At 32.6% G+C, this 12,910-nt stretch overlaps 1 protein-coding gene across 2 annotated transcripts in view; it reads right to left on the reverse strand.

Annotated features, from left to right (window-relative positions):
* Window positions 1-444: 444 nt before the first annotated feature.
* Window positions 445-12,910, reverse strand: part of Ncc69 (sodium chloride cotransporter 69) — a 235,386-nt gene continuing 222,920 nt past the window's right edge. For both annotated transcript variants that reach the window (XM_075371314.1, XM_075371306.1), the window contains 3 exons: window positions 5,067-5,221; window positions 2,293-2,401; window positions 445-984 (listed from right to left, as the gene is read on the reverse strand). In XM_075371314.1, the coding sequence (XP_075227429.1) occupies window positions 849-984; window positions 2,293-2,401; window positions 5,067-5,221 (400 nt within the window). In that variant the 3' untranslated portion in view covers window positions 445-848. The remainder of the gene's footprint in view (window positions 985-2,292; window positions 2,402-5,066; window positions 5,222-12,910) is intronic.

Consider the following 12,910-nt stretch of genomic DNA (forward strand, 5'->3'; position numbering starts at 1 on the left):
CTCTAAGCTGAAATTCTACTTGAGACATGATTTATTAAAAGCTAAGAGAACATTATGAAAATTATAATAACAGGATTTCTAGAAATTTTTGGAAAATTTGGAAATGTGTTTCAAATGATAAGGATGATACTTTGAAGAAAGAGTGCCATCCAAATTTGAAAGATGTTTTGTTTTAACATCCTAAGGTTAGATGCTTCTTGGGCAGAGCTGATATGAAATCTTTTTGGCACATACGTTTTCTCACCTGTATTGTGCGGGTGTGTTGGGCTAACTGTATTGTGTGTCGAGAAGATAAATACAATAATCTACAATCCTTAGTAGCCTTGAAATCACACTGAGTGGCTCTAAAAATGAATTGCTACATTATTGTAAACACACCAATAAAAATTATTTTTAAAATTTTAACTACAAGCACCCTAATTTTTAAATAAGTAATATAAATGATTATAAACAAATATTATTTATTAAGCAAAAATAATAAATACAATTATAAAATAAAATACTGCTTTCATAAATAAACTTTACTGTTACAAAAATTTCTGAATTCCTTTTATCAATCCTGTATTCAACAACAGCTTTGCTACTGATGTATTTTCTACTAGCCATTATATTGAAAGTTTATGGGTAATTAATTAATAATACCTTATTAAGCATGTTATTATGTAGTTCATTTATATTACTGATTTAGGCATGGAGTTCTCAGTAAAAAATTTTAAAGTTGAGATATATATTCATTTACCCAAGTATGAAGCTGACATGATCAAGTGTTTCTTTACATACCAGCACATTTCTAATTTAGTTCATCATTTTTATTAGGGTACAATATATTATGATTTTGGTTTGACGAATTATGAGTAGAACGTTAATACAGATTGCTGGTTTCCACGAACAAGTAAGAAAGGTGGCATGTCTTGAGTAAGTGTTTCAAGCCAAGCCATATATAATGCTGCTGTCACAACATTCTTGCGAGGCATTGGTAGTGTCCTGGAAACAAATTACCATTTTAAAACAAATTAACATTTTAATAATTTAAATTCTAAATTATTTTTAAATAAATAAAAATAACACTTTTACATTAGGAAAGTCAAATGAAAACTTAAAGTCGCATAAAAATTCTAAACACTGCACATTATCCTGTAAGTTGGCAGTAATAATACTTTTACTTTAAAGAATGGCTGTCAGATGGCAGCATGACACCGGAACACATGACTTGAAAGTGCACCAGAGTATAAGCAAACTATATTTTTATTTTTTGAGTAATAAAGAGTTGGAACCCGCTGAAATTCATTATGAATTAAAGTTTAGTATGATGATGCATGTATGTACTTATACAAAAATTTCAGGCCAAGTGAGAAGTTCTTAAATGGTGTTAATTTTGTAACTCTCCAACATCAGATTAGGTGCAACAGATTGAAACATTAAGTACCATTTCAGCAGTTTTTCAACTGTTTCCATGGTGAAGGGAAATCAGGGTGTAAACATCAATGAAGTAATCATCAATTTTCGATATGAGTGATGGATCAGTAAACCATACTACTCATGATATTCTCTAGTTTAATAAAGTGTCTGCACAATGGTGTCACACCAGCTGACAAAAGAATTTGTTGATGTCATCAAGGTATATTAGTGTTTGAAGTAGAAGGAAACAGCTTTTTTTAGGAGGATGCAGATGTCCTCAAGAGGTCATCACCATTCTCTGATTGAGTCCAAAAAACAGTGACTTCTAAGTTCAGGTGTTGGTTATAATGTAAACATTTGACCCCATACTGCCTGTTGCAACAATGCAAGATCTGTCTTTGAGTGTCACATTCATCTATTGTATTCATCAGATCTTGCTTTCAGTGATTTTTTTGTTTGAACTGCTCAAAGAAATAATGGGAGGCTAGTCTTTCACAGAAGAGGCGACGTAGAAAATAATTGAGTAGCTGCTATGATCGCAGCTGAAAGACCTTTTCCCTTCTTGTATCTGTGCACTTTCAAAACCAGTGGAATAGTGAACTGCACATCATAGGAAGATGCAGAAGATGTTCTAGAGAAAACACATTTTTTCTTCAATATTACTACATAAAAACATATTTCTGGTTTACATTTGACTCTCCTTGTATATAAGATACAAAGTTTTTTTTTAATTCAAAATTCCAGTTATGATAAACTGAATTACTCAAATAAAAAATCCATCATGTAATTCAAAAATTATTTTTTTTTATGTAAGTGACAAGTGTGGCATGTAAAGTATGCTGACATATTAATGGACTGCCCATAAATAATCCAAATAAAATAACTTTTACTCACATGACTACTAAATCTGCATCTGTTGAATTTTCAAGAAGCAGTTCTCTTAAACGAAGATGACGATTTGTTTTATCCCTCATTGCCATTAATTCTGCATCAGTTACATAACCTGTTAATAAATAAACGCTTTCTTTAATTACATGTTTGCCTCAATTAAAATTCACAGTTCAATTAAAATATTGACTTCTACCAACTAATAGTTCATTTTCTAAATATTAAAATATATAACACAAGCCTGCAATAATTGTGTTTTTAGTTTTTGATAATTGATTCTTATGTATTTTTTAGTATTGAATCTGAAAATAACCTTCATTTTTTCCATCACACTAGTTTATTTTGCAAATGACAAATTTGTAAAAATTTTTACAAATTTGTAAAAAGTTGAAAAATTGCAAAAATGTGATAAAATAATTTTTTTTTTTTTTTTTTTTTTTTTTTTTATAATGAATTAATATAATATATTCACTTTTTTGGCTTATACTATGCATTCTTATAGCTAATCAGCTGAGTGGTCTGAAGAGGAGGGTGGAGATCATTGATCCCGTAATTTCTAATGAAAATTGTCTCAAAATAAGCCTAATTTCTATTACAGAGCATTTTTAAATTAATTTATATTCATTTATTTAATTATATTTTATGAGGTACGTTATGCCTTGGGAAACCACTCCCCCCTCTTCCCACCCTTAATGACGAAGTATGTAAAATACTTACAATTTTATTCCATGTGTCTAATTTCTTTGAATGGCTTATACTCTGCTTCGCACTTTTCCTTCTGTGTTCTCTATAGGGTTCAACTTGATGTAACATCCAGCAATAGTCTGCTGTCGTCGTAGTCGTAGTAGTCCATTTTCCTTGATACCTTCATTCCATTTCTTTCATGTCCTGATGAAATCTCTCGCCCATCTCTTCGCTATTGGTATACAGATTTTCAGGAAAATAGTCCATCCACATGTGAATTTAGGAAGTAAATTCAAGCCCATGGAACAGCCTAAATTTTTGTACTTCTGCAGAATGTTCTCAATGATTGATTTGAAGTTCGGATCCTTCGTATTGCCCAGAAACTTGGTTACTATGTCTTTAAATGCTCCCAGGATTCTTTTTCTTCAACTTCCATTTGTTTCTCAAAATTAACATCTTTGAGAAGTTTTCTAATATTAGGACCAGTAAAGACACACTTTTTTAGTTTGGCAGTCAATAAGACTGGAAATTTGTCACAGATGTATTTCAAAAATTTATCTTCTTTTGGTAAGGCTTTGACAAATTGCCTCATCAAGCCTAACTTGATATGCAGAAGTGGAAGGAGAACTTCAAGTCTATGAGAGCTTTTCAGAGCACATTTTTGGTTCCACATTTTAATGTAGCTCTTTTTGGCCAATCTTTCCAATAATTTTCTATATTTTTGCTATCCATCACACAAAAGTCCTTCAATACATGTGTAGCAAATGTAGTGGGTTTTGTCTTGATCTCCTATTTTCACTCTGAAATAGATGAGGTATACTTGTCGAACAAAATTTTTTATATTTCTTTTTTGCCTTTCTACCATTAACTCACCACAAATGTAACAAAAAGAATCTACAGAATTTTTACAACCTCTTGAAGCCTTTTGAAAATGGAAAGTTTGCTTTATGACCTGAAAATATATTTTCCATCGGCAAAAACACATTTGATCACAGAGGATAGAAAAAACTTGATTTACGCACGCTGATGGTTGAAACAACACTGACAGTAGTTGCACTGTGCATGAGTGGTGCGGATAGCTGCCAATAAACATGTTACATCTTGTTAAATCTTGTCACAATCTGTCGACTCCATGCATTCACTGAGTAATGGAGAGCCAACTCTTTCATCGTCTTGTCCTCTCACTTATTATTCCTCCTCCCATACCCACCTCTTCAGATCACTCAACTTTTTAGCTATAAGAATGCATAGTATAAGCCAAAAATGTGAATACATATATATTATTAAAAAAAAATTTTTATGTCTATTTTATATTGCATTTTCAAACATTTTCAACTTTTCACAAATTTTGAAATTTGTGATTAACAAAAAATTCTGTCATGATAGAAAAAAATGAAGGTTATTTTCAGTTTCAGAGCTAAAAATACATAGGAATCAATTATCAAAAGTTAAAAAACATACCACAACCCAAATTTTGCAGGCTTGTGTAATTTTTTAATTAAATCACCATAAGTGATAATTCAGCTACATAGAACAATTTACTGTAATCAACACGGCTATTTTCTTAACACTGTTCTTTACTTTCAGTTTATTACATTGTATAATGAATTATTTTAGAACATGACAGTTAAAAGAAATTTTAAGGAGCATATCTAATAATTCTTACCTAAAATAATAGAAGCTGAATTTACAACAAAAGAAAAACATTTAAGCATGGTCATATTTAAAAAAATTAAAATGCAATTATATTTATTACATATTCAGTTTTTATTTGAATAAAATAAAAAAATAAAGAATAAAATTAACTTAAAATAAAACTGAATTCATTTATATCAGATTAATTAAACTCTCATGTTCCTCTATGTACAGTTCACTTTTAATGATTGCTTGGGTAAATATTCTGAAGAATTTTTTGTATGCAAGTTCATCAAATTTAATTTTTTTTTATAAAATTTCTATGAAATAATTAAAACTTAATTTTTTTATTTTGATGTGTTGTTTCATGAATTATTGTGATGTTATTGTTCATGATAGCAGTAAAAAATAAATTTGAAACATTTTGTCATTAAAGGTTTTATTAATTTTCCCCGTCATACCTTCTCCTTCTTTCTCATCTTCATCTGTGGTCCGTAGATCCTGTATTAAAGATTCAAAAAATGCAACACTGCTTTCTTGTGGTTTTTTTGTTATGTCAGGAATCAATTTCAAATCTGAATAATCTATTCTGAATTTTGCTAGCATACTTGCCATACTGAAAAGAACAAATTTCAATCAATAAACTGAGTAACACAATTGTCAAAATTTACATTTTCTATATTATATATAAATTATAATTATATATAAATGTAATATAACATTATACAGTTCATATACAAATAATACTTATACTTTATTTTTAATAAAATAGATTTTTGTGTATGTATATATCATATTTATTTGCATAAGCCCCACAGCATTTTTCACAATTTCCTATTTAAAATTTCAGGGTGCGAACTTATTTGAATCATTATAGTAACTGAACGACTATTACTTCATGAATGATATTTGACTATTTTAAAAGCTAGTCTTATATAAGTTTGACTATGAAAGGTTATACAAAAACAGGTGCAACATGTAAAAAAGATGAATTTTATTGTAAAATACTCTGCCAGTACAGGAAGAGTACAAAGTTTGATACTATTTTGTCTATATTATTAGTTTTTTATTCTGCAACAAAATATCAACTGTGAAGAACAGAAGCTCATAAGTGACATATTTTTGAAAATGGTGATTTTTACAGGTATGGATCCTATTTACTAAACTTTATCATTTGGAAGTACCTCGTACGTGGAAGTACAATTATTTACCACTAGATGTAACAATTACAAATCCTTCTATGCACAATTGTTGGATGTCTGCTGGTATAACCTAGTATTTGTCACATACATGGTTTTTCCATTAATCGCTAGCATTGCTGTTGAACTTACGTGGTAGTAAAGGTTATGTTGGCAAAATTATTATTTTGATAGTTTTAAAATAAATTGAATGAAAGCAAGTTATTGTTTGTTTACAATATCATTAATAATAGCGTAACTGATTTATTCATCTTTAAGGCAAGAACATCTTGCCATTTTTGAAAAATAATGATAGTATTAACAGTAATTACAAGGTGTAAAACTTGAAATAACCTATTGTTTACATTAAATGCTAATGCCATTAGTTAAGAAAATTGTCAATCAATTTTATTTTTCAATGTACTCAAGTGAAAAATTGACAGCTTTACTTTATTTTTGTTTATTATAGGTATGGTAATATTTTTAATTCATGGTACATCTTTTTTTTTTATAGATATTCATTTGTTTGTAGGTTATGTGAGTCATCTAATTAATTAAGTCTTGTATCCTTATTTAAGTATTACGGTAGTTCCTAATGACTACTGCAAATACAAAAAAAAATAATTAAAAAAAAAACCAGGTATAATTTAATTTTCCAGGTATTTAATTTTACAAGTTTTTGGAATAAAATCTCTAAATACTGAATAGGCACTTGTCGTGCTTACCTTTCTACTGGATTAAAATTACATTAGTCTGAAAATTTCCATTTAGAATTTAAGTTTTACTTCTAACAAATTAGAAAAAAACAATAATGTAAACTCATTTATTTTTGAAATTCTGTACCTTTATACTGATAAATTAATGCCTTTACAGATGGCAAATTATAAGAAATATCTTGATGATGATGAAATAATTGATTTCATGATGAGAGATGGCGTAAGTACATCGTGTTACAATACATCAAGTAATTCTGAAGATCCAACTTATGAAAGCCAAATTGAGAGTAATATGATCTCAGAAAAGGTAAGTTCACTTTCATTTTCTGATATTCATGAAGTTATGCCTACATTGCACTTTCATTTTCTGATATTCATGAAGCTATGCCTACATTGTCTTTACCTTCACCACATAATTTTGAAGACAAAATTAATGAAAGCCAAGTAGGTAGTAGTAAAACCTTAGAAATAATAACCCTGTATCCATTGTACAGAATGATTTGTATTTATCAGAATGTGATAATTCAATAAAGATCCAACATTTGAATTAAGACGAGGGAAATGTTGATTCATATGGCTCAGAGAAAGTGGATGATCCTCATGAGAAAGTTAAATCATCAGAGTGTAATAAAGCACCATTTTCTGTTAGTCAGGATAAAGAAATAGTAGACAGTATAAATTCTTAAAAGAAAAGAAAACAAAGGATGAATTGTGATCCAAAATTATATAAAAAAATAAAAACAAATTATTAAGACAAGAAGGATTAAAATATATTGGTTTACGCCAAGATAAAGAAAGTAAGAAAGACATACATGGTACACAGAGGGAAGAAATGAAACTAGGAGCTCGTTGTGTAAGAAATCTAATATCAGACACTGTTCTGACATAGCAGAAGAAATCAAGTCAATTTGCAAAAAAAATTCTGGAAAGAGATGGACTGGGGTGAAAAAATGATATGGGATGATAAATATGTAATTTCGCTTGTAGATTTCATTCGTACAGAAAGGAGAAGAGCTGAAAGTGGGGGGCGCAGGAAAGGTGCATTTGTATACCTTTTAAAAATTGGTAACCAACAGTTACAGGTTTGGAAAGATATGTTCATGAAAACATTGTCTTTGGGTGAGTGGAGTGTGCATGATTGGGTTGCAATCATTCGAGCAACTTTTTAGTCTCTACAAACAAGAATGTAATTTAAAAGATAAGATTAGCTGTTAGTAGGTAAAATTTTGTAGTATTCATAACAAAAATTAAACTTTGCATTATTAAATCCAAAGATAAATCAATGTGATATTTGTTGTTCGTACGTTGCCAAAAATATTTCTGTTGAAATTTATAATAAACACAAAAATAATACAAGAACTGAAAAAGAAAATGATAAAAAATTAGTAAAAGAGGGAAAATGCAAAGTATTAACAGTAGATTTAGAAGCTGTTAAACTAGTTCCCAGTCTTAGAGCTAGTTCATTATATTACAAGACAAAACTCTGTGTCAATAACTACACAGTGTATGATTTACACTACCCATCATGTGAAATGCTACTGGTGGGATAAAAGTGAGGGTGGGATAATCACATCAACCTTTGCATCATGTTCTTAAAAATCAAAACCTCATATGTCACCAAGTTTTGAAATTATCAGAATCAAAACTTTGTAAGTGCAATAATACTTGCTAAATTTAAATTAATTTTTTTTTCTTTTTGTATATCATTTATAATCCTTAATTTTAAAAATCGTTCATAGCTTAGTAAGTAAGTATAAAAAAAAAAAAAAAAACTCCTTATAAAGTGTTTTTTTATTATTCTTGTAAAATTAAGAATTTGTCACAAACAAGGTACTACTGGTTCTTCACAGAGTCGATAGTAGAATGAAACAAGTTTCTGAAAATACAGTACATCCAAATTTTTAGTTTTATTCATTTCAAGTGAAATTTCTTCACGCTTTTCATTTATCTTTCAGTATTCAGTTGATTTCAAACTTGTAATTATGTCACATATTGGTCACACTCCTCTTCTTTTTTAAAAAAATATTTTTTGATTAAAAGTTATTTTTAAACAAAAAAAAAACTTTATTCATTTACCTAGCTGATAAATTAAAAGTCAGAAGCCGAAATTATTGGTAACCAAGCAGCCGGTGAAAAATATGTCATTGATGAGTCATGTTTTTGAGATTGGCAAAAGAAAAAGGATTTATTACTCGGTGCTTTTTCAAAAAGACAATCATTTCATGGACCAAAATGGGAAATTCCCTGAATTAGAGCAAGAACTGTTATGTTTATAAAAAAAAGGGAAAAGTGTTTTCCAGTTTTATATAGATCTGCATTATAAAAGTGAAACAAAAAGCTGTAGCAGATAATATTTAGAATTTTACAGTTTGCAAAGATTGGTTTCAAAGATTTATGTGTAGATCTGGTTTGAAACTGTAAGAAAACAGAAGATTTCTTTTTTCTTTCTTATTAATGTTAAAAAGAATGTGTGGGTCTTATATGGTGGCAGGGCTTATGTAGATAAGCCCACATATCTGTCAAAGATTACCAGATGCATACGAAGAAAAACTTATATAATTTCAGTGATATATTACTGGCTTGCACAAAAAATATTATTTTGAACTGTCATAAAAATGTAATGCTGATCAAACGCCTGTATACTTTGAAATGCCACAGATTTCAACTACAAGTTTGATTAGTTCCTATTAGAACAAGGTGTACAAAGGAGTGGCATTAGGGCGGGGGTTATGCCCTTCCCTGGTGTACGGGCTGTGGATCCCGTTGATATAGACCGAGTGGTTTCCAGATTAGCACAGAAAAAGGCACTGGGGATTGACCAACTTGACCCGGATATATTCTACCATCTGCTGCTTATCATAAGAGAGCTGCTTGCAGGCTGTTCTCGGGGTGCCTAAGTTGGGGCTGCTTCCCGACTTGTTGGAAAGTGGCTTTGGTGAGGGTGCTCTTAAAACCAGGACCGGATCCTAGTGAGGTCAGCAGTTATTGACCCACAGCCTCTTGCCGGTAATCGGGAAGTTGCTTGAAATGCTGGTTGTGAAATGGCTCTAGGAAAGCATTGAAGTGAACTGTTTTCTAAATCGAGGTCAGTATGGCTTCACGAAAGGGGTTGGCACCGAGGATTGCATCTTAAATGCTTTTGCCGAGGTGGAAAGTGCCAACTGTAAATATGTTTTGGCAATTTTTATAGACATAGAGGCAGCATTTCCTTCCTTGTGTTTAAGTTCTGTCCTCTATGAGTTAGAATGCCACAATGTTCCCATAGCCCTGCAGGCTGTGGTATGTAACTATTTGTCTAACCGTACAGCTCTGTTTAAGGATGTGTACCTAGTTGTGGAAAAATCTGTTACCAGGGGAAGCCACAGGGTTCCGTTCTCAGTCCCTGCTGTGAAACCTGGTATTCAATGGAATTTCTGGGATTGGCATTTCCAGAAGAAGTCACAGTCCAGGCTTTCACCAATGACTGTCTCCTTTTAGTTTGTGGTAATTCACAACCACAGCTAGAAGACCAGGCGCAGGTAGCCTTATCAACCACAGAGGGCTGGATGGACATTCAAAATTTAAAGATTTCTGTGCCCAAGATGAAGCTTTTGCTTCTCAAGCGTGCAGAAAAATTATAGTACAGTTGTAACTCCCATATTAAATATAAAGGCTATGTAATCAGCCAAGTGAGAGTTCATAAGTACATAGGAGTTTTGTATGATGAAAAGTTGCCGTTTAGCAACCACATTAAGAAAGTAATGGCGGACACCATCTCAGTGATGCACAAACTTAGGAGGATTGCTCGGAAAGACTATGGGCTGTTGGGTCATCAAATGTACATGGTGTACCAAGGTGTCTTCAAAAGCATGACCTCTTATAAGGCGCATAGGTTGGATGTGAATGGAGCACTTCATAATTTAAGGAGTGCACAGCACAGAGCCTTAACTGTATGCACTGGTGTTTTTAAAACAAACTCTTACGAGGCTACCACTGTATTGGGAAAGGCTCTCCCAGTCAATTTAGTGGTGAAAGTTTGGGCAGCCATGTGGAAATTGCGAAGAGGCCAGGAGGCCGAGATATTTGGTATGGGTTTCGAGCCGGGCCAGTACTGAAGCAGAATGGTGATCACAATGAACCGGCACAAATTTTGTTCAGTTGCCCATCTCTTGCCTGCGGAAGAGGCTGCAGAGCCTTGCAATGGAAGCATGGCATCTGAAATGGAACACCACGACTAAGGGAAGATCCTTGTATAAGTTTATACAGGATTTGGGGGGGATGGTATGCCTTGAGCTTGTTTTTAAGGGCAACGGGTGCCCAGGTGCTCACCAACCATGCTAACTTGAACCAAGATCTGTTTCAGTTCCATCTGGCAGCTGATGAGCTATGTGTTTACGGGAAGGTCCAGTCAAATGAGCACCTGATGTTTGACTGCCCTGCTGTTGGGGAGGCCAGAGTCTGGGCCACCCTGGAACTTAGAAGACAAGAAGAAAACTGGCCACCACAAGCAGCGAGTCAATGTGGTTAGAGCCGCATTGTCGGAGTGTGTGGGAGTTCCTAGATGCGGTTGCTTTGTTCAACTGGCATCCGTAGTTTACTTAAGGGAAAGACTCTTACTGCATTGCTGTGGTAAGTTAACCGTGAGCATGGCTGACTACCAGCCAATTATTATGGCTACAAGCGCTATAAAATAGTTGACAGGTACTTGCTGGTATTCAGTGACCTAGGCATGGCAGCGAATTGCTGCCTAGAAGAAATAAATTTTATTATGGATGTCATATATATTTTTAGTAGTTGACGGGATGCGCCTACCCACTTTAGTAAATATATGACAAGTGAGCGGTTGGGACATGTAAGCCGGTGGTGTATGGCATCGCACTTAGTCTGCTCACACTACTAGGTAAGCTCTAGGAGCTATTTAAGATACTGGTCGCTAAACTGTTTTGAGGCTCAGTAGCCGTTTGTGGCACAGAAATTTGGTTTTATGCTTTAGGGTGACTGAATGGGGTGGTGGCAGGAGAAATGCCAAGCAAACAAGTTTACATGCTTCTGCAATGATTCAATTAAATGAATATCAAAATGTGCAAGTATAATATTACCTGATCAAAATAGCAATTTCAAATGGCTAAATTACTTTAATTCATCATTATTTAAAATTATTACACTTTCACAGTAAATTGCAGTGCATAAAATCAACAAATAGTAATGCCAATCATGATTAATGTGGAATGGATTTAACTATCAACATATTTTCATTGAATATCAGTTTCACTTATGCTCCTTGTAATTTGAAGTATTAAATTCCTACAACATTAAGTAGTTTTACTCTTAATTTACAATTCATAAAATGGCAGTTTCTTGATCCGTGACCACACTGCACTTTCAGTTCATCAACTGTGATGAAATAAATATCCTTAATTGCAGAAAGGGCTGAAAATCCTAGGGTGGAAATCGGGGGAATATTGGAGGTAATAGATTCAAATTTCAACATCATCAGAGCCTGGTTGGTTTCACTTGATGTGTTTGACTGAGCATTATTATCATGTTGCAGAATTATTGGTTCCATTGATTGTCGATCATGACTCACTTGTCTCTGAAGGTGTTTTAATGTCTATATATATTGCACAGAATTTACAGGCAAGCCAGCTTTTAGATAATCAGTCACATACACATGTTTGGAATTTCAGAACATTGTTAAGAGAACTTTTTGCAGAGGATTGTGTTTTGAATTTATTTTATACTGGTGGACTGTAGTGCCAGTATTCATCCCATGCTCTGCCATTTTTTCTTCTGGGTTGTAATGCTGTACCCAAGTTTTATCCCCGTCATAATATTGAAAAAGAAGTCATCTCCCTCATCATAATAATGCTTCAGAAGCTATTCACAACATTCATTTCAATGATGTTTGTTCTTTTTCTGTGAGTTTGCATGGCACTTACCCGAACAGATTTTACAGTAGCCCAGTTGGGCAACAATGTGCCCTACTTGTTTTTTTTATATGTCTATCTTTATGACAGTGTGTGATCTTTATTGTGTGATGTGATGATCATTTTGAATCAATTCATCCTCCTCCATTTGGTACATCTCATTAGTCACAGAAACTGATCAATCATGTGAGGTTGATCCTCTATATTCAATTTACCACCTACAGTCTTATACAGGAAATTTCAAAACCCACCTACTCAAAGTATTTTAATGAACAGTTTCATTAACACTAATGACTTTTAAAAACAATGAAAGTCAGTAGCATTCACTTTTTCCACTGTTAAAAATTCAATCACTGTACATTGTTTCAGATTAGTTGATACAGGAAACGTACTCTGAAACTTGGGGTCTGACAGAAAATGAGAAGGCATGGGCCAACAAGTTTTGGAATGTTAGTAGTAAGGGAATGAAACTACAAGATAGCACAGTACCTGTGACATTTTGTTT

The sequence above is a fragment of the Lycorma delicatula genome, chromosome 1 (assembly GCF_047948215.1).
Source record: "Lycorma delicatula isolate Av1 chromosome 1, ASM4794821v1, whole genome shotgun sequence".
Classification (NCBI taxonomy): Eukaryota; Metazoa; Arthropoda; class Insecta; order Hemiptera; family Fulgoridae; genus Lycorma; species Lycorma delicatula.